At 48.9% G+C, this 22,848-nt stretch overlaps 1 protein-coding gene across 1 annotated transcript in view; it reads left to right on the top strand.

Annotated features, from left to right (window-relative positions):
- Positions 1-22,848, top strand: part of RNF20 (ring finger protein 20) — a 31,164-nt gene that overhangs the window by 5,659 nt on the left and 2,657 nt on the right. Inside the window, exons 6-18 of the mRNA XM_063129166.1 lie at positions 353-471; positions 2,271-2,417; positions 3,060-3,137; positions 3,247-3,366; positions 7,899-8,078; positions 10,039-10,174; positions 11,941-12,062; positions 13,011-13,375; positions 14,840-14,957; positions 15,474-15,623; positions 17,024-17,236; positions 18,318-18,443; positions 22,017-22,157. Of these exons, the coding sequence (XP_062985236.1) occupies positions 353-471; positions 2,271-2,417; positions 3,060-3,137; positions 3,247-3,366; positions 7,899-8,078; positions 10,039-10,174; positions 11,941-12,062; positions 13,011-13,375; positions 14,840-14,957; positions 15,474-15,623; positions 17,024-17,236; positions 18,318-18,443; positions 22,017-22,157 (2,015 nt within the window). The remainder of the gene's footprint in view (positions 1-352; positions 472-2,270; positions 2,418-3,059; positions 3,138-3,246; positions 3,367-7,898; positions 8,079-10,038; positions 10,175-11,940; positions 12,063-13,010; positions 13,376-14,839; positions 14,958-15,473; positions 15,624-17,023; positions 17,237-18,317; positions 18,444-22,016; positions 22,158-22,848) is intronic.

Here is a 22,848-nt window from a genome sequence, read left to right as displayed (position 1 = left end):
AAAGGGGCTTTGCAGGATGTCGAAGCCTTTTGTGCTTAGTTTGTTTGTTATCGTTTGTGAGTCACCCAGTATTTTGAAATCCTACTCTGGCTTATGGGCGTTGCTCTCACAGTTTTGAAGTCTGTCTTCAAAGCATTAATGGGCCTAGAAAGCAGCTGTGAATGTTTGAACGTTTTAACGCCAAAGCATAATTTATTAATATTTCTACCTTTTGTATAGTTCTATTTACATGTTGTAATTGTATATGTTTTAATTTTGTAAAGCAGCCTTGAGGCCCAGCATTGGGGGAAAAGGTGGGATACAAAGATGATGAAGATGATGATGATGATAATGATAAATGTTCTTCCTTCAGATGCGTGCCTGATGGAGGAGGCTGTCCAAGAATTGAATTCCTGCCTGGTAAATGAGAACAGGCGGCTGCAGGAACTGGCCGATTTGCTTCAAGAAAAGCACCATTCCATGTCTCAAGAGGTACAAGGAAAAGATGTACAATGCAAAAATCAGGCAGTCCACAAAGTTGCGGGGCTGCTTTTATTTTGGCCGGTGGTGTCTGTGCATATTATTTGAACCAAGGAGTGGGTGGCGTTGTACATTCATCTACAGCACCCTGGGCTGGCTAAGGGGAGGGTGTGGAACCTGCCTGAATCCACCCTGGGAGCAGATCATCTCCAACCGCTTTTGCCATGAGTGGCTCTCCCTTGCGCTTGCCTTGTTTCTGTTTTGTTGATGCGAAGGCAAAGGAAGAGCTGAGGCTTCTGGGAAGGTGATGGCGAGTTTGAAGCTCGATAGAAAGTGAGGCTGGGGTGATCCCTTTTCGAATGCGTTGTGATGATAGTGCACGGAAAGAATTTTAGTGACTCTCCTCCACGGGGCAGAACTTGTGTTTGGTGGAATTTGGCGAAGGCCAACTGCGAAGGCTGTAATCTGAGGAGTGGCAGAAAAGGTGGAAGGCAAGCCATCACCGTGGCAACCAGCTGTTAGACGGGTGGTGTAAATCTGGGTTTAAAATTGGGTGATGTAAATCTGGGCTCAAAATAAAATACCAGTGGGTAAAGCTGAACTGGTACCAAGGTCAGTTGTGGTCCTTTCTCCCCAGGGAAGAGTAGGAATATGCAAAATTATGCAACTCACTACCACAAGATGTGGTGATGGCCACCAATTTGGATGGCTTTAAAAGGGAGTTGGATAAATTCCTGGAGGAGAAGGCTATCAATGGCTACTAGTCCTGATTCTTGTGTGCTATCTCCAGTATTCAAGGCAGTAAGCCTGTGTGCACCAGTTGCTGGGGAACATGGGTGGGAGGGTGCTATTGCACCATGTCCTGCTTGTTGGTCCCTGGCTGATGGCTGGTTGGCCACTGTGTGAACAGAGTGCTGGACAAGATGGACCCTTGGTCTGATCCAGCATCAGGGCTCTTCTTATGTTCTTAGCCCTACTCTCCATCCTGGGCTTTTTAAAATATTGATTGATTTATATCGATCAGGGATGGAGCCAGTCCTTCTTACCTTGCTTAGAAATAGGCACAGAGCTCTTCTTTTCTCTTTGTTTATCCATGTCTCCTGTGTCCTTTGTTTATCCATTGTCTCGTAAAAACAGACCTTCTCAGCATCTTCTCAGAACTAATGCTGTCGGCTTATGGCTTCACCATCCACTGGCCTCCGGGTGTCCTTCTTAGCCCCTTCTCCAATACGGATGCCTTTGCCTTCCTTGTTATCATCCACCCAACTCCCAAGCTCTCCTGTAAAACGCAGCCTTTGCCTCCGCAAAAGTCCCAGTGAACCGCAGCAGTCAGCTTTCCCCGTAGGCAGAGGTTGCACAGAGACATACCTTCCCACTGCTGCCATCTGTTCTGCATCAATATAGCTGCTGTGGAGGCTTCTGAATTCACTGGTTCTTTGGGATGGAGGGATTAGTGCACATTTATGGATTGGATGTGGACCAACATCCAATGAGGCTATATGGATGAGGCTTAATCCATATAGGATGGAGGTCCTTTTGGTCAGCAGACAAACTAATCCAGGGTTGAGGGTACAGCCTCTTCTGGATGTACTCCAGTGGAAGGATCACTCCAGGAGTGATTACTCCAGGAGCTGCCAGGTGGCTGCTGTGGCCTAGAGTACCTTCAGCTGGTCTCCTAGAGAAGCTGGATCTGATCCATGCCTTAATCATTTTGCGCAGAAAGCCAAGTCCAGGCAGTGGCCCTGTGAGTGACGGCGAAGGATGTCCATACTTGCATTGACCCACTTTCTCCTCTCCTTCCTTGGCCGCAGTTTTCCAAATTGCAAGGGAAAGTGGAGGCGGCAGAGTCTCGCGTGTCCGTCCTGGAGACCATGATTGACGACTTGCAGTGGGACATTGACAAGATCCGCAAGCGGGAGCAACGGCTCAACAGGCACCTGGCGGACGTCCTGGAACGAGTAAGTGCCGGTGCCCTTGGTAGAGGTCCCAGGGTTGGAACAACGCCGGGGGCTATGGGAACCGTTTTGTCAGAAGGGTGAAACAGAAGCTTGGATCTTAGTTTATTTTTCAATATGCGTCACACTTTTTAATGACTATCCCCAAAGCGGCTCTCAAGATTCACAAAGTGCAGCCGTTTTACTCCAAAACCGCATGATTTTAGAAATGGGAACTGTAAGACAAATTTCTCTTGCTGTTTTGAAAAGTAAAAACAACTTTCTAGTCCTTATCGTAGAGGAAAATGTGGTATTTTGAAAGGAGGCGGTGGAGGCCACAGGACATCCGTGCACTGATTGTCTCCTTGGTATTGACTATACTGATGATCTGCTACTTAGCACAAAACTTGCTTGTTTAAAGTGTGGATCATCTGCTATGGATAAGAATAACAGTGAAAATAATGTTCAGGAACAGTATTCAGTTTTGTCAGCAAATAAACCAGGGGTGGCCCTTCAGCTGTTTTGGCCTGTAGCTCCCATCAGCCCTTGCCAACAGAGCCAATACTGAGGGATCATGGGAATTGTAGGCCAAACTATCTGGAGAACCACACGTTGCCCACCCCTAAAATAAATGTTTTAATTGTGTCCTGTTTATTCTCTTTGCAGGTGAATTCAAAAGGCTACAAGGTGTATGGAGCAGGGAGCAGTCTGTACGGGGGTACGATCACAATCAACTCTCGGAAGGTAAATCTTGAGACTGTCCCGGCAAGTGCAGCCCAGAGAAGGGATAGCTGGGAGAGAGGGTTTGAGGGAGATACAAAGAACCTGTTTCCCCCCCCCCTCTGTTTTATAGTTTGAAGAGATGAACGCGGAACTTGAGGAAAACAAGGAGCTTGCCCAGAACCGCTTGAGCGAACTGGAGAAGTTGCGTCAGGATCTCGAGGAGGTGACAACTCAGAATGACAAGTTAAAGGTACGAAACGGCTTGCGTTTCTCAAATTTCTGAGACCTGGGAAAAGCTCCCTCCCCCCCTCCCCCCCCCGGGTTAAAATTGGAGGCACACTTTGCTCTTGCATCCGAAAAGGTTTCCTTTTATTAGGGTCTGTAAGAGTAAGAGAAGCGCTCCTCTCCCCACTCCGGTGTTTCTGCGTGAGCCACTATTTTCATGTGCCTCATGATTGGATGGAGGCTAGTCCAGAGGAGGAACTCGTGCAGAGGCATAGCAGTTCACCTCCTTTTGAGGGCTGCCAGGGCATAGCTGTAAGCAGCTGTCAGAGGGGACCCAGGAGCCGAGGGACAAAGCCGTGAGTTAGAGCCAGGATGATCTCTGGTGCTTCAGCAAAGTCTTAGCCCAAACAGGAAACTCTTTATAACCCTTCCTGTCCAGTGGCTGGCCTGGATGGGCAGGGCTTCATTTTCCAGGAAGATGCTACAAACTGTAGCTTTAGTGGCTTATCACACACAGCTGCTGCCCCCAGAGCTGGGGGTTGCTGGTTCTAAACCCCAGTGGCTCTCGACAAGGGCAGGTAATTGCCCTTTGTGTCTGTATGGTGAGTTAACAGACGGGTCCAAAGAGCCAGAATTTCCCACCCTCTTTTATTCATTTATTTATTTTAGAATATTTATGTACCGCTTCCCATTTTTAAGATCCCAAAGCAGGTTGCAACACATTAAAAAACAACACACCATTAAAAGCAAAACAGCATTTAGATGAGATAACGCTTGGGGAAAAGCCGGAGTAAGCAAGCAGGCTTTCAGTAATCATGGAAAGCCCACAATTGTCGGTGCCTGACACATCGCAGAGGGGAGGGTGCCACCACAGAAAAGGCGCCTATCCCATTGGGAGGAGGCACGGTCAGAGTAGGCACACTGCAGGCAACCTCCTTAGAGGCTTTATTTTATTTTATTTATTTATTTATTAATTTATTACATTTCTATACTGCCCAATAGCTGGAGCTCTCTGGGCGGTTCACAAAAATTAAAAACATTCAAAGTATAAAACAACAGTATAAAACCATAGTACAAAATACAATATAAAAGCTCAACCAGATAAAAACAGCAGCCATGCAAAATTACAAATTTAAAACACCAAGTTAAAATTTATTTATAGACTGTTAAAATACTGGGAGAATAAAAAGGTCTTCACCTGGCGTCTAAAAGCACATAATGTAGGTGCCAAGCGAACCTCCTTAGGGAGCTCATTCCACAGCCGGGTTGCCACAGCAGAGAAGGCCCTCCTCCTGGTAGCCACCTGCCTCACTTCCTTTGGCAGGGGCTCGCGGAGAAGGACCCCTGAGGATGACCTTAGGGTCCGGGCAGGTACATATGGGAGGAGGCGTTCTTTCAGATAACCTGGCCCCAAGCCGTTTAGGGCTTTAAATGTTAATACCAGCACTTTGAATCGGGCCCGGACCTGGACTGGCAGCCAACGAAGCTGGAGAAGGACTGGTGTAATGTGGTCTCGTCAGCCAGTCCCTGTTAGTAAGCGTGCTGCCCTGTTTTGTACCAGTTGAAGTTTCCGGACTATTTTCAAAGGCAGCCGCACGTATAACGCATTGCAGTAATCCAAACGAGAGGTTATCAGAGCATGGATAACTGTAGCTAGGCTATCTCTGTCCAGATAAGGGCGCAGCTGGTATATCAGCCTGAGCTGATAAAAGGTGCTCTTTGCCACTGAGTTCACCTGTGCCTCAAGTGACAGTTCTGGATCCAAAGCACCCCCAAACTACGGACCCGGTCCTTCAGGGGGAGTGCAACCCCGTCCAGGACAGGGCAAACATCTTGCAAGAGCCTTTATATATTTCTGATGATGCAGATTTGGGGAGTGGCTAGAGGAGGAGCCGTGTGCAACTTGGGTCAAGTATATTTGTTTTTTCTCCTAACTCTGATGCCCCTAGTTGCTTCTTTAAAATGAACTTTTGTGTGTGTGCCTCCAAGTTCATCATCATTACTATTATATTATTATTATTTAATGTTGGTCTCATTAATGTGCTGGTTCATACATAGTGGCTGTGGGTTAAACCCATAGTTAGCTGTGGCCACGCCAGGGCGAATGTGCTGCCTCCCACCCACTTCTGCTCTGTAAATAACCCAGGAACATGTGAACCCAACACTCTGTGTCGCTTTAGGGTTAAAGAACCCAGAGTCTTAAAGCAACAACAAGCTATGGAGTAAAACTCTGGGTTATTTAACCCTAAACAAGCCAAAGTATTGGGTCTGGGAAGCATGAATGTGGGTGAGTGGGTAGGAGTAAGGACTCAAGCTCATTCCTGCGTGCTCACAAAGAACACCTGGTTTGTTAACCTTATGTTAGTTGACCATGTGAACTGGGACATTGGGTTGGCTTTATTTGTACCATGTGCTGCTCTTTGATGCAATGCTGCCACCTTCTGGGCCAGTTAAGCAGTCTGGAGACATTTGGAAATTCTTCTATTTTCCTTATCTCTAAAGGTGGTTTGATGCATTGTTTCGTGTATCAGAACCAATTCCTGGTACATCTCAATTTTTCCTGCATTGAACTGAAGGCACTCTGCATAGGGTTCCCAAGCGACCTCCCACCCAGCCACTGTCCAGCTCCAGAGCTGCTTAGCTTTATTTATTTATTCATTTTTTTATACCGCCCAATAGCCGAAGCTCTCTGGGCAGTTCACAAAAATTAAAACCATGAAAAGCACAGCAAAACAACCAACAGTCTAAAAACACAAACACAAAATACAAGCCTCGAAAGTCTTTAGAAAGGTGGCCACATCGTGTGCCTTCAGAAGATGCCCCTGTGCGTTGTGTGTTATATAAACGGTGCCCAAATGTGAGGAGAGATCCTGGTCAGTTTCTTGATGCCACGAGATATACACATAGATATCCTTTTATACTGTATGCGATCAGGTCCTTAATACCACATATAATATCTTGGATATCCCTCAGCTGCCTTTGGTTGATTCCTACGAGTCTTTAATAATTGAGTCTTGAAACCAGCAGTTGTAGTTTACCAAAGTAGGGACTGGGTGCTACTTTGGAACATTCCAATAGCGCATTCTCTTGCGAAGGAAGTGTCAGCTGAAACCAGAATAGCAAACTGTTTATCCATATGATCGATTTGCAAACTTCCATCCTCTTGGAGCTTTGGATGCCTTGTTTCGGTTTTGCTCTCACCTGGGGTGAGTGTCTTTGTCCAGGAAAGCCGCCAAATGGCTTGACAAAGAAAGATAAGACCAGCCGGTAGCTAGGCAACGAAGGTGTTTATTTACAGAAGCTAAACAGTGCAGGGAAAGGAGGGGAAAACGGGGGTTTGACTGCAAAAGTCAAGGAACAGGAACAGTTCAAGGAGCAGGCTTGTAGAGTAGTCAATGTCCAGTCCAAAGTCAAGGGAGCGTGGCAAAGAGGAGATTCGATAATGCAGTCCAAGTTCAAACACAGCCAACAGTCAGCGACAAACCAGTAACACAGTCCAGAGTCAGGGGCAACAACAGGCAAGACGTAGTCACAAACCGGTCCAAGGTCGAAGCAGGAATCCAGAGTAGGCAGACGTGGTCACGGGGTCCGGGAATCAAGACAGGAATCAGAATCCAGGCATTCAGGAACAAGGCACGAGGTCACAAGAGCAAAGGCTTCCGCCAGAATGCTCAGATAATCTCTGACAACTTTGCATGGCTCACAGCTGCGCTTTTATCCTTAGTCAGAGTGCTGAGTCATGGCCTCTCAGCTGATCCCTAATTGCCTGGTGTTTCTGGTGGAGGCGGCGAGACCGGCGTCTGGTTGCCTTCTCCGCCCGCAACTGGCTGAAACCAGGCTTCTCCGCCTCCTCCTCAGACCTCTGCGGCTCCTCCGTAGTCTTTGCTGGCATCAGGCCCTCAGAGCTAGCAGAGGTCCCAGCTGGCCTTGGCTCTTCTCCCTGAGGCTCTGCCACAGTCTCTGCCAGTCCAGCCTCCTCACTACCTGAGCTGGGCTTCTTGGTACTAGGTCCAGCCTCTGCCACCTCCTCCTCCTCATCTCCTGACTCCATCTCTATGCAGGGCATGACAGTCTTGGTGTCTCTGTGATATGGTCTCCCCTTGAGCCTCGGGCACCCCAGTTTCAGAAACTCCTCCAAAGCTGGCAGGCACCCGTGACTCTGGCATTTTCCTTCCTTGCATGGTGGTGGGCAGTGGGAACAAAACCTTGAGCTTGCCCACTCTGTGCGTAGAATATTCAGCGTGAACCAAGGCCCAAAGTGTACAGTTGTAGCCCGAGAAGCAAAGTTAGCATTGGTTTTGAGGGCAGTCTTTGTTGTGAACAAAGGCCTTTAAACGTGGGATGTTTTGACTCCTCTTTCAAGAGGCAGCTGGTGGATTTAAGGTGGATTCCTGCATTGAGCAGGAGGTTGGACTCGATGGCCTTATAGGCCCCTTCCAACTCTACTATTCTATGATTCCTTTGTGTTGAGTGTGGCCTCCGTTGCCTTTGCCTCCTGTTGTGTGTGACGTGGCACCATTTTCCTTTTGCCTCTCCCCGTCCCGTGGCCTCTCCCAGGTGGACCTGAGGCGGGCAGTGGAAGAGGTGGTGAAGGAAACCCCAGAATACCGCTGCATGCAGTCCCAGTTCTCCGTCTTGTATAACGAGAGCCTCCAACTCAAGTCGCAACTGGACGAGGCCCGCACTCTGCTTCACGGCACCCGAAGTACCCACCAGCGCCAGGTGGAACTCATCGAGGCAAGTGCTCCCTCCCGCTGTGTCTCTCTTCTGCCTTCCTTCAATCCGGGAGGATGGGAGTGCGTTGACTGTGTAAAGCAGGGGTGCAGAACTTCAGGCCTGCGGACAAAATCCGGCCCTCTGGGGTTCCCCAAAGAGGCACTCTTGCCTTCCCTGGCCCCACCCCGTTCCTGGCTTTTGCACAGGTTTTTCTAGAAGGTTGAAATGCCTCTCCTAAGGTTTAATTACTTGCAGTAAGAGCTTTAAGCTAAAATAGGCTGGGATTTTTGCCCCGCCCCTTTGGCCCTGCCCACCAATAGAATGCGGACCCCGAGAGCTTCTCCAGAATTGAATTAGGCCCTCGGGTGAAAGAGGTTCTGTACCCTTGGCTTATCGTGTAATAAGCCCCAGCAGTGCCTTAAGGGCAGTCTGTAGAGAATGGAAATAACCCAGCCTTCCACCCAGAAGGCTTGCGACCTAGGTGAGGACACGGGATAAAAGAGAAGTTAAAGAGAAGTGCAGCGATGGATGTAGTATTGAGAATGGGCTCTGCCAAACGGAGGCTTTTTGAGAGCTGCTTCCCTGGTCGCCTGTGATGGGTGAGGATGGCCGCCAGGTGACCTGGTAAGTGATCAAGGTGGTGGGGCCAGCTGGTGGGCAGGCAAGCATTATGCCTTCTGCAGCGAGTCCCTGGTGGACTTTCCCTACCAGAAGTGAGAGAGGGGTAGCTGGGACGCTCTCTGGGAGGAGGACCAGGCCGTAGCTCAGTTGTAAGGCATGCAGAAGGTTCCAGTTTAGATCCCAGACATCTCCAGTGACCGGCGACTACCAGTCAGGGTGGATCTCTGTGGTCTGATTCATATGTCCATATCTCTATGCACGTTGGTTGAACCCCAAGCGTTCCACTGACAGTGTGCCCACTGTATGCTGCACTCTTTCTCTCTGCTGGAGAGAGAGAGATGGGTCTAAACTTTGCTCAGATTGCTTTGCCAGGGGAGCGCCGTGGGTGTTGCAGTTGAGGGTAGGGGAGAGGCTCCCCTGCCCCAGTGAATCTCCATTGCTCTGTTAGAGAGCGGAACAGTGAGCCAATCTGCATGGTCAGCAGAACTGCATGCTGGGTCTCTTGCAGGGCAGAGGTGGTTTTGCCACTCAGTCCATAGAGCCCCCTTCACTTTGCATCTGGTGGAGACAAAGACAGCAGCTCTCAGTCAGAACACAAGCGCATCCCAAACGGTGGGTGCCCAATCTGCCCTGAAGTGCGAGTCTGGACGAGGCCCGACTTTAGAGAAGGACCAGCTTTTTAATCTTTGGAGTATACTGTATAAGCGTAATAATGATCATAATACTCATCATCATCATATAACTTTTATCACGTGGCTTTCTCACAAAAAGTCCTGAGACATCTTGCAAACAGGAATTAAAATATACAAAAATGTAAAACAATTTAAAACCGCTAAAATAGTGGCAATAAAAGACCACGGCGTGATAAAACAACAAAATTTAAAATTAAAAGGCCTGTCATACGCCGCCCAGTGCCTGGGAGTAGTGGAAAGTCTTAACCTGGTGCTGGGGGTGCCTGGAGTTTATAAATTCCATTCCATCTGCGTTTTGCAGCTTGCCGGGTGCCTTGCATCCCGTTGCCCGCTCATGGACAGAAACTTGGGAGAAGTTGGTCTGCTGTGGAATCCCATCGGGTGGATTCATAGAAATCCAAACTTATTTGATTCCATCGTGGATTTTTCCGACATCTTAACCTGGCACCAAAAAGATGTCAATGGTAGCACCAGCCGTTCTACAATTGGTGGCCCACCACCCAAAAGACCCTGTTCCTTGTTGCCATCACCTAAACCTCTTATTCCCTTGCTGTGCAGGAAGATGTCCTGTGTTTGTTTTTTTGGCATCTTGCCCCACAACAAAAAGGTGGTTGCTGACTCTCCCAAAGCATCGCCATCAAAGTACTGATCTCTGTTCCTCTCACTAGCGGGACGAAGTCAGCCTGCACAAGAAATTGCGCACGGAGGTTATTCAGCTGGAGGACACCCTCGCTCAGGTCCGCAAGGAGTACGAGATGCTGCGGATTGAGTTTGAACAGACCCTGGCGGCCAATGAGCAAGCAGGTACGCCATGTCAGGTCTTGCATAGAGACCGGGATACTTTTTTCTTCATTGGATGCTTGTTATGGTAAGGGTCCAAATTAATTTGACTGCAGCTACGTAGCTTCCCTGACACAGGGAGCCCGTTGAGCGCTGCACAGCTTTTAGCAATGGTAGCACTAATCCACTATTTAGAATTGCAGGGTTGGAAGGGACCTCAGAGATCATCCAGTCCAACCTCACAACACAGGCTCTGTACTAATCCAGACATCTGGATAGTATTCCATTCGCTTGTCCTAAAACCTGGATGATAGTTCAGATCAGTCCTGAGGATAGGGTTGATCAGGGCTCCACTTTATTTTAGCTAGGTACCTTCTTGAGGGCTCTCTCTGTGTTCTAACGGTCTTGAGTGAAGCTCTGTGTTTCCCTCTTTCATTGGACTACTATGATCACATGGGCTAAAAACCTGCATGCATTTAGAGTTTGAAATCTGGCTGCCAGCGAAGCCTACTGTCTAGACCTCATGGATAGGGAGAAAGCCTTTTTGTGTTAAGCGCCTAAAAACAATCAGGCAGGGGTGGAGAATCTCCACCCGGTGGCTGGTTGCAGCTTGAGAACTTTCCCCATTTGGCCCACTAGGCTCTCCTGCCAGCCCTTGCCAACCTCCCACCACCTTGCAGTCTCCCCACCGCCACCTTTTCCCACGTTCCTCAGCTGTTTTCCTGCTGATCAGCATGGGGGGAAATCACAGGGAGCCAGGAGGAAAGGTTTAAACCTCCTGTCCTTGCAATCACCTCCCCACCCACACTGCTTAGCTGATAAGAGGGGAAGGGGAAGCTCTGAACTCCCATCACTGAGCTGAGCAGTGCAATTCCACAAGCACCGCTCTGCTCTTTTCCAGGTCAGTGTGGCAGTGCAGCAGGGGAAGGTGGCAGAGAAGGTGTATGAACGAGAGATCCACACGTGGTCATGTTGGTCACCAATACATCTAGGGGTGAGCATATTACCCCAACATTGAAATCACTCAACTGGATGCCAATTAGTTTCCGGGCAAAGGACAAAGTGTTGGCCGTTACCTTTAAAGCCCTACATGGTTTGGGTCCAGGCTACCTGCGGGATCGCCTTCTCCCATACAATCTGCCCCGCACACTCAGGTCCTCCGGGGAGAACTTTCTTCAGTCAGCCAAAACTAGGCTGACAACTGTTACCCAGAGGACCTTTTCTTCTATCACCCCCAGATTGTGGAATGGCCTGCTGGAGGAGATTCGTAAAATTAACTCTCTCTCTCTGAATTTAAGACAGCTTTGAAGACTAGCCTTTTCTGGCAGGCCTACCCAGATGAATGGGAAATCAAGAATTTTTAAGATGTGTTGATTTGTTGTCCTAACATTGTTCCCCGCCTCGATTCAAAGGGAGAGGCTGGTAAGAAATAAATAGATGATGATGATGATGTTGATGATGATGATGTTGATGTGCTGCTGGCCCCAGTACTGCTGGAATGTGGCCCCAACCGCTTTTCCACAAGGGCATGTGGGCCTCGGGGGTGGAGGGAGTTGAAAGTTCCCCACCCCTGCTTCTGGTAATTGGGAGGTGAGATAACAAGGGTTTGGGTGTTTTCCGCCAGCTCTCATTTCCAGTCCCTTTGGCACAGTGTAGTTTTTGTCCTTCAGTGACTGGAAACTGACTAGATGATCCAGTTGGGGCCATCTTTCCAACAGAACCGACGGGTCTTGCTGAACCAACACGGCTTTTCCTGTGTGATTTGTGTGTGTGTGTGTGTGTGTGTGTAGGCCCCATCAATCGGGAGATGCGCCACCTCATCAGCAGCCTCCAGAACCACAACCACTTGCTGAAAGGGGAAGTGTTGAGATACAAACGGAAGCTGCGGGAGGCTCAGTCTGACTTGAGCAAGGTAAGGGCGGCTGGAGAAGCAAGGGGAGGTGTGGTGTAGGGGCTAGAGCGTTGGACTGGGAATTGGGAGATCCGGGTTCTAGCCCTCACTCAGCCATGGAAGCTCATCGGGTGACTTTGGGCCAGTCACAGATGCTCAGCCCAAACCTACCTCACAGGGTTGTTGTTAGTATAAAATGGAGAGGAGGAGGGGGATTATGTATGCTGCCTTGGGCTCTTTGGAGGAAAAAAAAAGGCAGGATATAAATGCAATAAATAATAAATAATAATAAATGTTGGAGAAGGGAAGGAAAGTGCACATTTTAGGTCTGTGTGTGTGTGTGTGAGAGAGAGAAATGCCTTTTCAAAAATCATGCTTGCCATCTGTAGCTTTTGGAAGTATTTGTATTAAAAGTAATATTTATTTGTTTTTATAATTGCTCAAGAGGTTGTTAATTGATTAAACTGTGTTGAATATTTTTGTAACCAGGTAGGATAAAAACGTTGCAAATACACAGTAGCTTCAGCAGCCCTAGGTTGCATGTGTGAGAGAGAAAGAGCGAGCGAACTTTTTTATTTATTCCTTTTCTATACCCCCAAGCAGCCAAAGCACTCTGGAGGGGTTCGCAAAACAAACCCTAAAATACAGTAACATAGTACAGCGCCAAATAAGAACCTGTAGAAGTCTCAAACCAAAAGTAAAAGCCAGCAGCCGTGCACAGATTCTGAAAGTGCACGTGTGTCCAGCCGGCTACGTGGACGCTTTGCAGCAAGGCTGGGTGGGTCTGCTTCTTTGGAGTGACTGCGTGCAGATCGCAAATGTCTCTTTTGAAAGCTCGCTTCTGGATGTGGCGTGTCAGTGACTGCCAAAGGACAAGAGAAGGCCATAAAAAAAAACCTTGGGGGGGGGGGAAGCATTTCTCATATGCTTTGCCTCTCTGTGTGTATGTGTTCTGCTGTTCTGCTCCAGACCCGATCCCGCAGTGGTAGCGCCCTCCTGCACTCCCAGTCCAGTACCGAGGACGCCAAGGAGGAGCCGCCGGAGATCAAGCAGGAGCCTGATGATCCTCAGGCCGCAACTTCCAAGGGCCCTGCTGAGGATGCCCCTGAAACCAAGGCGAAACGGGATGAAGAGGAACGGGAGAGGCGGGAGAAGGAGAAAGAGAAGGAGCGCGAGCGAGAGAAAGAGAAAGAGAAAGAAAGGGAGCGGGAGAAGCAGAAGCAGAAGGAGTCGGAGAAGGAGAAGGAGTCCACCAAAGAGAAGGACAAAGGGAAGCACGAGGATGGGAGGAAAAAGGAAGCAGAGCTGGTCAAGCAATTGAAAGCTGATCTGAAGTAAGACGCACAGCGCGTTTTTCCTGGCGGGGGTCGTCCCTTGGCGGTCGGATGACGGGGTCTTTATTTTGGGGTTGCAACGAGAAAAGGATGGAGGCAGAGGGGTTAAAGTTGGGCCCTCGGAGTGAGATCCCAAAGGATGGGCCTGGTTTCACCGACAGCCGTTTGGGACTTTCTGGGCTGCCAACGTTGGTCCTTGGGAGGAACAAAAGTGCAATAAATGTGGCCAAGTGGGATTTCTGTTCCAGTTTAGGGACTAGAACCGTCCAATACTGAGTATTCACGTTATTTTTACTGTTATTAGCACCATGTACATGGTGCTGTACATAGTAAAACAATAAAACAGCAATACTCTGCCCCATAGGCTTACATTCTAATAAAATCATAATAAAACAATAAGAAAGGGAAGGGAAAGTTAGGGATCGTTATTTATTTATTTGACCGTATTTGCAAGCTGCCCTATAAGAAGGTTCTCGGGGCAGGTCACGGCAAGAAATCAATCAGTTTAAAATTGAGTAACAATTTAAAAAAGGATAAAAAGAAAGCATAAAAACAGTCACAGAGAGTTGAAACAGCTTAAAGCTATGGCACGTTAAAAGGGCTGGGGGAAATAAGGCCTGGCCTGGCACCAGAATGATACCAAACTTGGTCCCAGGTGGGCCTGTCTGGGTAGGGTATTCCACACACAGGGTGCCACTACTGAGAAGGCCCTGTCTCTGTAGCCACCCACCATGCTTCAAACAGCAGGGTTGCTCGTAAAAGTCCGAAGAAGATCCCAAGGTCCAGGTGAAGAGAGGTGGTCCTTTGGGTGCCTGGTCTCAAGTCTTGAAGAGCCTTAGAGTTTAAAACCAGCACCTTGAATTGGGCTCAGAAATAGACTGGGAGCTGGAGAAGATGGCCCAGTTAGCAATCTCACAGCCATATTCTGACCAAACTGAAGTTTCTGGACCTTTTTCGAAGGCAGCCCCTCCCCTCCAGACATCACATTGCACTATTGGGATTAGCGAAACGGTACATCAACGTATTTATTAACTGGTATTGAAGAAGGGATGGGGGAGTGGGTACAGCCAGACTTCTCTGAGATGCTGAGCTCCTGATTTTCTTAAAACTGTCAATGAATGAGTAACAGGTCTCGCACGCTTCGTTTGGAGCTTCCAGTTGTGACCGCAACTGGAGCCGTGATCAACCATTGATCCTGTTCCACTTGTGCAGAGTATTTTTAGATATAGGATCCCTGTTTGGGCCCCCCAGTATCACCCATAGGGACCCATGAGAAGGTTGCTGGTTTTGCCCTGGCATGGTCAAATGCTGAAAGCCCAGTTCTTACCATAGAATAGTATAGTTAAAAGGGGCCTGTAAGGCCATCAAGTCCAATCCCCTGCTCATTGCAGGATCTGAAGGAGACAACCATGTGTTCTGTTTTGCTCTTCCCACATTTTCCGTTTTCTCTTTCGACCTGCTCAGGAAGGCCCAAGAAAGCCAGAAAGAGATGAAGCTGTTGTTAGATATGTATCGTTCCGCCCCAAAGGAGCAGAGAGACAAAGTTCAGCTGATGGCTGCGGAGAAAAAGGCCAAAGCTGAGGTAATCATCTGCGTGTTAAAATGTATTTGTATCCTGCCCTTTCGTCCCATGTGGGACCTTCCGTGTAGTTTGCAATGCATCGTAAAGCAATCTAGTAACTTGGGAGAGAATTGAGAAATGTCCTCCATTGACTCTTCATGATCCGTTGCGGCCAAGACCTTATTTGTGAAACCCAAGAATTCCATCTGGGATGGCATGTGATTGCATTGTACTGTTTTACATAGATTGTGGCGGCCTATGGCTCTAAACAATAAAGTTACTGCTACTACCAGTGTGGGATGGCCTGCTGCTAATGGCGTGTTTCAAAACAGGATAAACTTGGTTTTCTATCGACATTTAATTCCCTGGAACCGGCTGTTTTCTAGAAGAAGATATTCCAGGAGATTGTGGATGACGTTTGGTTGGGGCCATTTGAGCTCTCTTCCTGCTTTTGTGTGTGTGTGTGTGTGTGTGTGTGTTTTAAAAAATCCCGTTCTTGATTTGGAATCTGTTCCCTTCCTCTTCTGTTTGCTGCAGCTGGAGGAGCTGAGGCAAAGAGTGAAGGAACTGGAGGACAAGGAGAAAAAAGAGAGCAAAAAGATGGCCGACGAGGATGCGCTCAGGAAGATCCGGGCGGTGGAGGAACAGATAGAATACTTGCAGAAGAAACTAGCCATGGCTAAGCAGGTGAGGAGACTTTTTGAGAAGGCTTCCTGGTCTGTGCAGGAGCTGCTGTATTACCATAGAATCGAGTCCAACCCCCTGCTCAATGCAGGAATCCACCCTAAAGCATACCCGACAGATGGCTGTCTGGCTGCCTCTTGAATGCCTCTAGTGTGGGAGAGCCCACCACCTCCCTAGGTAACTGGTTCCAATGTCGTACTGCTCTCACAGTCAGGAGGTTTTTTCTGTGGTCCAGCCGGAATCTGGCTTCCTGTAACTTGAGCCCTTTATTCCATGTCCTGCACTCTGGGAGGATTGAGAAGAGACCCTGGCCCTCCTTGTTCCTCTGGTTTTTTTAAAGAGAATAAATGAGAGGATGGTGACATTTTTCTTTCCTAAGATAGGAAGACTTTTACTGAGTCAGCTTATTGGTCTATCTAGCCAGTATTGTTGGCATGGATTGGCAGTGGCTCTCCAGGGTTTCAGGCACGATGTTTCCTGGAGATGCCGGGATTGAGAAGCTGGGATCTTCTGCATGCAAAGCAGGTGCCCTGCCACTCAGCTGAGGCCCCTCCCATCCAAACGTCTTACCACCAGCCCCATCAGATGGTGCCCACCGTGTTCCTGGCCCAGCCATTTGGGACTCATCGTCCTACCCCTGGGCTAGAGAGTGCCCATATAACCTAAACTCTATATATTCCACCCCAGGCTGAAGAGTTCAAGGTGCACCAGAGGTGGGGTAAATCCATTGATCAGTGTAGCATATCATAACTAGATGCTCCAAGAAAGCCACTGCGCAAGTCCCATCATCCCCAGCCAGCCTGGCCAACGGTCACGCTGGCTGGAGTGTGAGGCAGGCTGTAGTCCAGTCTACCTGGCGGGCATCTGTTAGGTACCATCTGGGGGAAATGGCTTTCTCCTTCGTATGAATGATCAGTTAATTCCTGCACATGAGAACTTGAGAGCCCGTGTGGTGTAGCGGTTAGAATGTTGGATGGGGAATCGGGAGATCCGGGTTCTAGTCCCCACTCGGCCATGGAAACCCACTGGGTGACTTTGGGCCAGTCACAGACTCTCAGCCCAACCTACCTCACAGGGTTGTTGTTGTGAGGATGAAATGGAGCGGAGTTTACGTACGCTGCCTTGAGTTCTTTAAGGAGGAAAAAAGCGAGATATCAATGTAATAAATCAATCTTACCACCGCATCTCCTGTGCTGTTGGTGTAGCACCCGTTCCACAGGTTTAATATTTCCTAGTTGCCTCTTAGGCCCACCTTGCGTCAATGGCCTTTTCAAAGTAGACCCTGAACGCAAAGGGGCTTCGTGCGGCAGCCCAAAGGAAGGGCGGACCTCACCGCCCCATGGGTCAGTGTGACGCTCTCTAATGGACTCTACTGGTCCCCCTTCTACACACATCAATCGCAGGAGGAAGAGGCGCTGCTCTCCGAGATGGACGTGACTGGCCAAGCCTTTGAGGACATGCAGGAGCAGAACATCCGCCTGATGCAGCAGCTGAGGGAGAAGGACGATGCCAACTTCAAGCTCATGTCGGAACGCATCAAGTCCAACCAGATTCACAAGCTGCTAAAGGAAGAGAAGGAGGAGCTGGCGGACCAGGTTCTTACCCTGAAGACACAGGTAACTGGGAAAGGGAGGGAGATGTGCGGGGACAGAACTGGGCTCCTCCTTGAGCCAAGGTGTCATTGGAGACAGTGGTTGTGTTTGAGCAGCGAGAAACTCTCTTGGTGCATAATACTCCAGGCTGCAGTTCTGCAGGAGCTCAGCAAAAAGCACTCGACGTGGGTCAGGGTGCAGAATTCAGCACTCTCTGAAATCCTTGCCTTTCGCCTTGAAGCAAAAGCAAGTTTACGCCTGCAAAACCAAGGGCAGAACCTGTAGCCCTCCAGGTTTTGTTGGACCACAACCCCGTCATCCCTCATCCTTGGCCACGGTGGCTGGGGCTAATGGGAGTTGGACTCCGGCAACATCTGGAGGGCCGCAGGCTCCCCACCCCCCACCCCCGGGGTTACAATGGTATGCTAAGAAGCAGGTTGGCAGCTCTGCTGAAGCCTCGGCCTAGTTCTCAGGGCAGGGATAAGCCTGCAGCTTCAGGCTGCAAAGGACGTGCGTGTGTGTTTGTGCATCCCGTGACTGAATGCTTTTTCTTAGAAAATCATTCCATGTGCTCAGAAAACTATGTGAGGGAGAAGGCTAGGCTTCGAAATACCTTTCTGCCTGATATTTTAGTTTTCCAAGTGGAGGTAGGTTTTGTGTTTTGTTTTTAGTACAGAGGAACATCCGCCATTTTGAGACACTACACCACAGTGTCCTTGCAGTCCAGAGGGGCTTCCCACCTCTGTACGGTCAAGGCCTCAGAAGTCAAATGAGCAGCTGAATAAGATTCCTGGGGTGGGGTGGGGGAGCGTGTGGCTGGGAGGGGTTCCTCACCCTTCGTCTAGAAAGGTAGGCTTGGAAGGGTGTTGGCCATGCTTGCAGTGCTGCGCGAGGGGAGACTTCCAGTGACTGTGCATGATTTCCCCACCTCGTAACTGATGAAAGCACAGTGCACGGTGTTGAATAAACAGACTTGCAGAGTTTGTGCAAAGTTTCGGTTCCTGCTTTACCGTGGTACAGAACTTTTGACATGCGCTAGCGCCCAAGGGCGGCGCATAATTCTCTGCTAAATGCTTCCCTTTTCCTCTCTTTTTGTCCCTTGAAGGTGGATGCCCAGTTACAGGTCGTGCGTAAGCTAGAGGAGAAAGAGCATCTCCTGCAGAGCAACATTGGCACTGGAGAAAAGGAGCTGGGGCTTCGGACCCAGGCCCTGGAGATGAACAAGCGTAAGGTAACGGCCCTTGTACTGAAGTTGGCTGCACCAGCCATGAATCTCAGTGGGTGGCTTTGAGCCAGTCATGCTCTCCCAGCCCTAACCTACACCTCACGGGGTTGCTTTGATGATAAAGTGGTGGTGGTGGTGGTGGTGGTGGTGGGATGATCATGTATGATGCCTTGAGCAAGACATAACTACACATGAATATATTGTTTTAAAAAATAAAATGGAAACATGACTTTTCTTTATTTTAGGACTAACAAATGAACCTGGCTTTGCATGGGTTGGAAAAGCCCGTAAGTTTGACACAGCGAAGCCTTCAAGTAAAGTTACACAGTTGTCAGAGTTGGGCCCATGGGGCCCTTGTGTGAGGCCATGCTGGCACCCCTAGGCGTAGCCCTGTAAGAACATAAGAAGAGCCCTGCTGGATCAGACCGAGGGTCCATCTAGTCCAGCACTCTGTTCACACAGTGGCCAACCAGCCATCGGCCAGGGACCAACAAAGCAGGACAGGGTGCAACAGCACCTTCCTACCCATGTTCCCCAGCAACTGGTGCACACAGGCTTACTGCCTCGAATACTGGAGATAGCACACAACCATCAGGGCTAGTAGCCATGGATAGCCTTCGCCTCCAGGAATTGATCCAACCCCCTTTTAAAGCCATCCAAATTGGTGGTCATCACTACATCCTGCAGTAGTGAGTTCCATAATTTATGCTGTGTGTGAAGAAGTGCTTCCTTTTATTTGTCCTAGATCTCCCACCAATCAGCTTCATGGGATGGCCCCACTGGGTTCTAGTATTTTGAGAGTGGGAGAAGAAGGTCTCCCTATCCACATTCTCCACACCATGGCACAGTGCAGCCCTATAGCCCCCTGAAGGAGGGCTCTGTTCACTCCGTTCTCCTGACAGGGAGCAGCCAGAAGGTCCCTCGGCCTTCTAATCTCCCCTGGCTTCAAACCGTAAGGCCCGCATGGGTGTGCGCTGGCTCGGGAAGTCTGCCCCTAATGGCTAAAGATGTTACTGCAGGCTTCAGACACATGGAGACATTTAAATTAACAAGAATTTCCGTGTTTTAACCAAAATTGCCTCAAGGTGCACACCCCTAGTATCCCCCTAGTATGCATGCCAAGTTTCAAGTGTCTGGGTTTCATACTCTTGGTGCTGACAGACAGACATCCTCCTCTACTATTAAAGTTTTTTTATCTGGCCTTTTTCACGCGTTTTAAGGAAGCTGACAGAATAAGAAAAAAGCAGGATGACATCATGAGAAAACTACCTAATAAAAAGCAGCAATCGGCAGTGTGCAGCCGATAAAGCAAACGAAGGAGCAGGTCACACAAGAGGGAGGACCGTTCTGCCAAACGCCAGAGCGCATTTCATTAAAGGCTTGAGGGAGCAGATGTGGACTTTGCCTGGTGCCGAAAAGATAGTTATGAAGATATGTCCTCGTAGCCCTTCTTTCTCTGTGCTGCAGTGGTCATGCGAGTCCTTTTGAATGCTTGCCTCATCGTTAATGAGGAGGGATGGTTATTTTATTTGATCTCCCTCCAGGGGGAAACACTGAGAAATCCCAAATAAGTCTGTAATTAAGGCACAAAAAACAGATTGCAAACCCTCTGGAGCATAGAGAACTAAAAAAGAAAGAAAGAAAGAAAGAAATATGGACAAGCAATGGCCACACAGTGATTTTGATGAAGACCAAAAGGGGCAGTGGATGAAAGGGAATGCAGAACTTCAAAGGAATAATGAGCAGGGCGGCCAGATGAAAATAATTAGGTTGGCTGAGGCCTTCCGGGAGGGATAAGTGATGAGAGTAACTGGAAAGCCAAACAAGCTGAGGGGTGGAAGGTCAGGAGAAGAGGAGCGATAGATGGTGACATCGTGAAAGGATCCCCTCCTTGAGAAATTGCATCCATGCAGCAGGGTAGGTTGATGCTATTGCACTAGGAAGGAAGGAAAGAACTGAAAGAACTGGGCAGGTTTAGCCTGGAGAAGAGAAGATTGAGGGGAGACATGAGAGCACTCTTCAAATACTTGAAAGGTTGTCACACAGAGGAGGGCCAGGATCTCTTCTCGATCCTCCCAGAGTGCAGGACACGGAATAACGGGCTCAATTTACAGGGAGCCAGATTCCAGCTGGACATCAGGAAAAACTTCCTGACTGTTAGAGCAGTGCGACAATGGAATCAGTTACCTAGGGAGGTTGTGGGCTCTCCCACACGAGAGGCCTTCAAGAGGCAGCTGGACAACCATCTGTCAGGGATGCTTTAGGGTGGATTCCTGCATTGAGCAGGGGGTTGGACTCGATGGCCTTGTAGGCCCCTTCCAACTCTGTGATTCTATGATTCTATGAAAGGAACCTCTCGTGCAAGCACTGAGTCATTACTGACTCTTGGAGGGACGCCAGCTATTGCACTAGCTGGACCTCAAAGAACCAGCTGAATTCTCCCCAATCCCCAAATAGAGTTGTGTGCTGTTTGGCTGCCATACCAGCAATAGCTATCATTAAGGATATGTTAAGGATATGAATGCCTGGTACAGAAATTAGCAGTGAGATGAATTACCTTACGGGATCACACACACGTTTTACAACTTGCTGCCCTCCAGATGTTTTGGACTAAAATGCCCAGAATTCCTGACCATTGGCTGGGTTTGATGGACCTTGTACTCCAACGATATCTGGGGATCCAAGGTTGGGAATCACTGAGTGGACAAGGGACGGGGAATGTCTGGCTCTCCAGACGTTGTTGAACTGCAGCTCCCAGCATCTCTCACCATTGGCTGTGCTGTCTAAGGCTGATGGGAGTTGTGGTATCGGTGGACTGCAGCTTCTTTCAGACCTAGCCAGAATAGCCAATGGTGAAGGAGTTGGAAGTCCAACAACTACTGGAGGGCCAGGCGTTGCACATCCCTGGAGTAGACCTTTGTGTGAACCCAGCTGGGTAATTCTTAGGTATTTCTTCATATCAGTTTCTGCATTACACGTTGACACGCCTAACAACAGTAGCTGTTGCTGCTGCACTTGTAATAATCCATCTTGTTTGGCAAGTCTGGAGGTCAGGAAGGCGCCAACCTTGTACTCCTTTCGGCGCCTCCTAAAAACATCTTTATTCCAAGAAGCCTTTCCTTAACATGCAGCCTTGGATTACTGTTATTGCTTCTTTTAAATTTTGTTTTAACTGTTTTATTCTGTTTTTATTTTCATTTTACCTTGTACACCGCTCCGAATTTTTTCAATGGGGAGCGGTATATAAATATTCTAAATAATAATAATAATGAGGAGGAGGAGGAGGAGGAGGAGGAGGAGGAGGAGGAGGATTATTTCTCCAGGAGGGAACCCTTCCCCACCATCATCATAATTGTCAGTTTCTCTTCTCTTGGCCTTCAACCCGGCTCATCCAGCACCATGTGTTCACTCAGGCACAAATCTTCTCTAGGAACACGTCTCCAAAGTAAGCTTGAAAGCTTGCTCTCCACTTACAAAAAGACCTGCAGATGCCCCTTAAGGAGCAGCGTGGAACATCAGCTGCTTCTCTCCATTTCGGTAATACCCACACCTTCGAAAACTTTCTCTCTTCCTTTGCAGGCTATGGAAGCAGCTCAGCTTGCCGAGGACCTTCGGGCGCAGTTGGAGCTGGCCCAGAAGAAGCTGCATGACTTCCAGGACGAGATTGTGGAGAACAGCGTGACCAAGGAGAAGGACATGTTCAACTTCAAGCGAGCCCAGGTGACTGACAAAATCTGCCTTTGTTTCCAGTTGCAATAACTCGCGCCACTGGGCCACCTCTTGTCCTCTGCCAATGCTTTTGGTTTCCACCTCCTCGGCTTACCTGTCTCCGTCACTTAGTTCGCCGTCAGCAATTTCCACTTGTGGCTTTTCTCAGTGGTAGACGCTGGCTGTGAATACCTGCGTAAGAACGGCTCTGCAAGGCTTCACTTCTGCCTTGGTCCAGCATTTGGTTCCCATCATTGCCCTGCCTCTGGGAAGTTCCTAAAGGCAAAAGCCCTCCCCAGCTGATGGCCCCCAACATCTGGTAGTCAAGAGGCATTCTGCTTCCAGAGATCCCGTTTTGCTACTAGCCTGCCAAAGACATTGTTCAGGAATTTGTCTGGTCTGTTTTCAAAGCGTTTCTGCCAGTGGCCCGACAGCCCGCCCACGCTCCTGGCAGATTGTGAGTGTATTAGGTGTTGCAGCTTTGTTGATTTGTTCGAAGTGTGTTTATCCCGCTCTTCAGCCAAGGCTCCCAGAGCAGCTTAGAAAGATCAGAAATAAGATCGTCCCTGCTTACGATCTAAGAGATACGATACAAAAGGAAACTGGGAGGGAGGGAGGAGGAAGAAAGCCAATTCAGGCACAGTACTCTTCGTGGCAAAGTTCAGCCAGTCATGGACTTGGGTCTCTAACGCTGCTGCTTCCT

The sequence above is a fragment of the Elgaria multicarinata genome, chromosome 6 (genome assembly GCF_023053635.1).
Source record: "Elgaria multicarinata webbii isolate HBS135686 ecotype San Diego chromosome 6, rElgMul1.1.pri, whole genome shotgun sequence".
NCBI lineage: Eukaryota > Metazoa > Chordata > Lepidosauria > Squamata > Anguidae > Elgaria > Elgaria multicarinata.
Note: the sequence above shows the minus strand (reverse complement) of the source record. Positions and strands in the feature narration are given on the sequence as shown.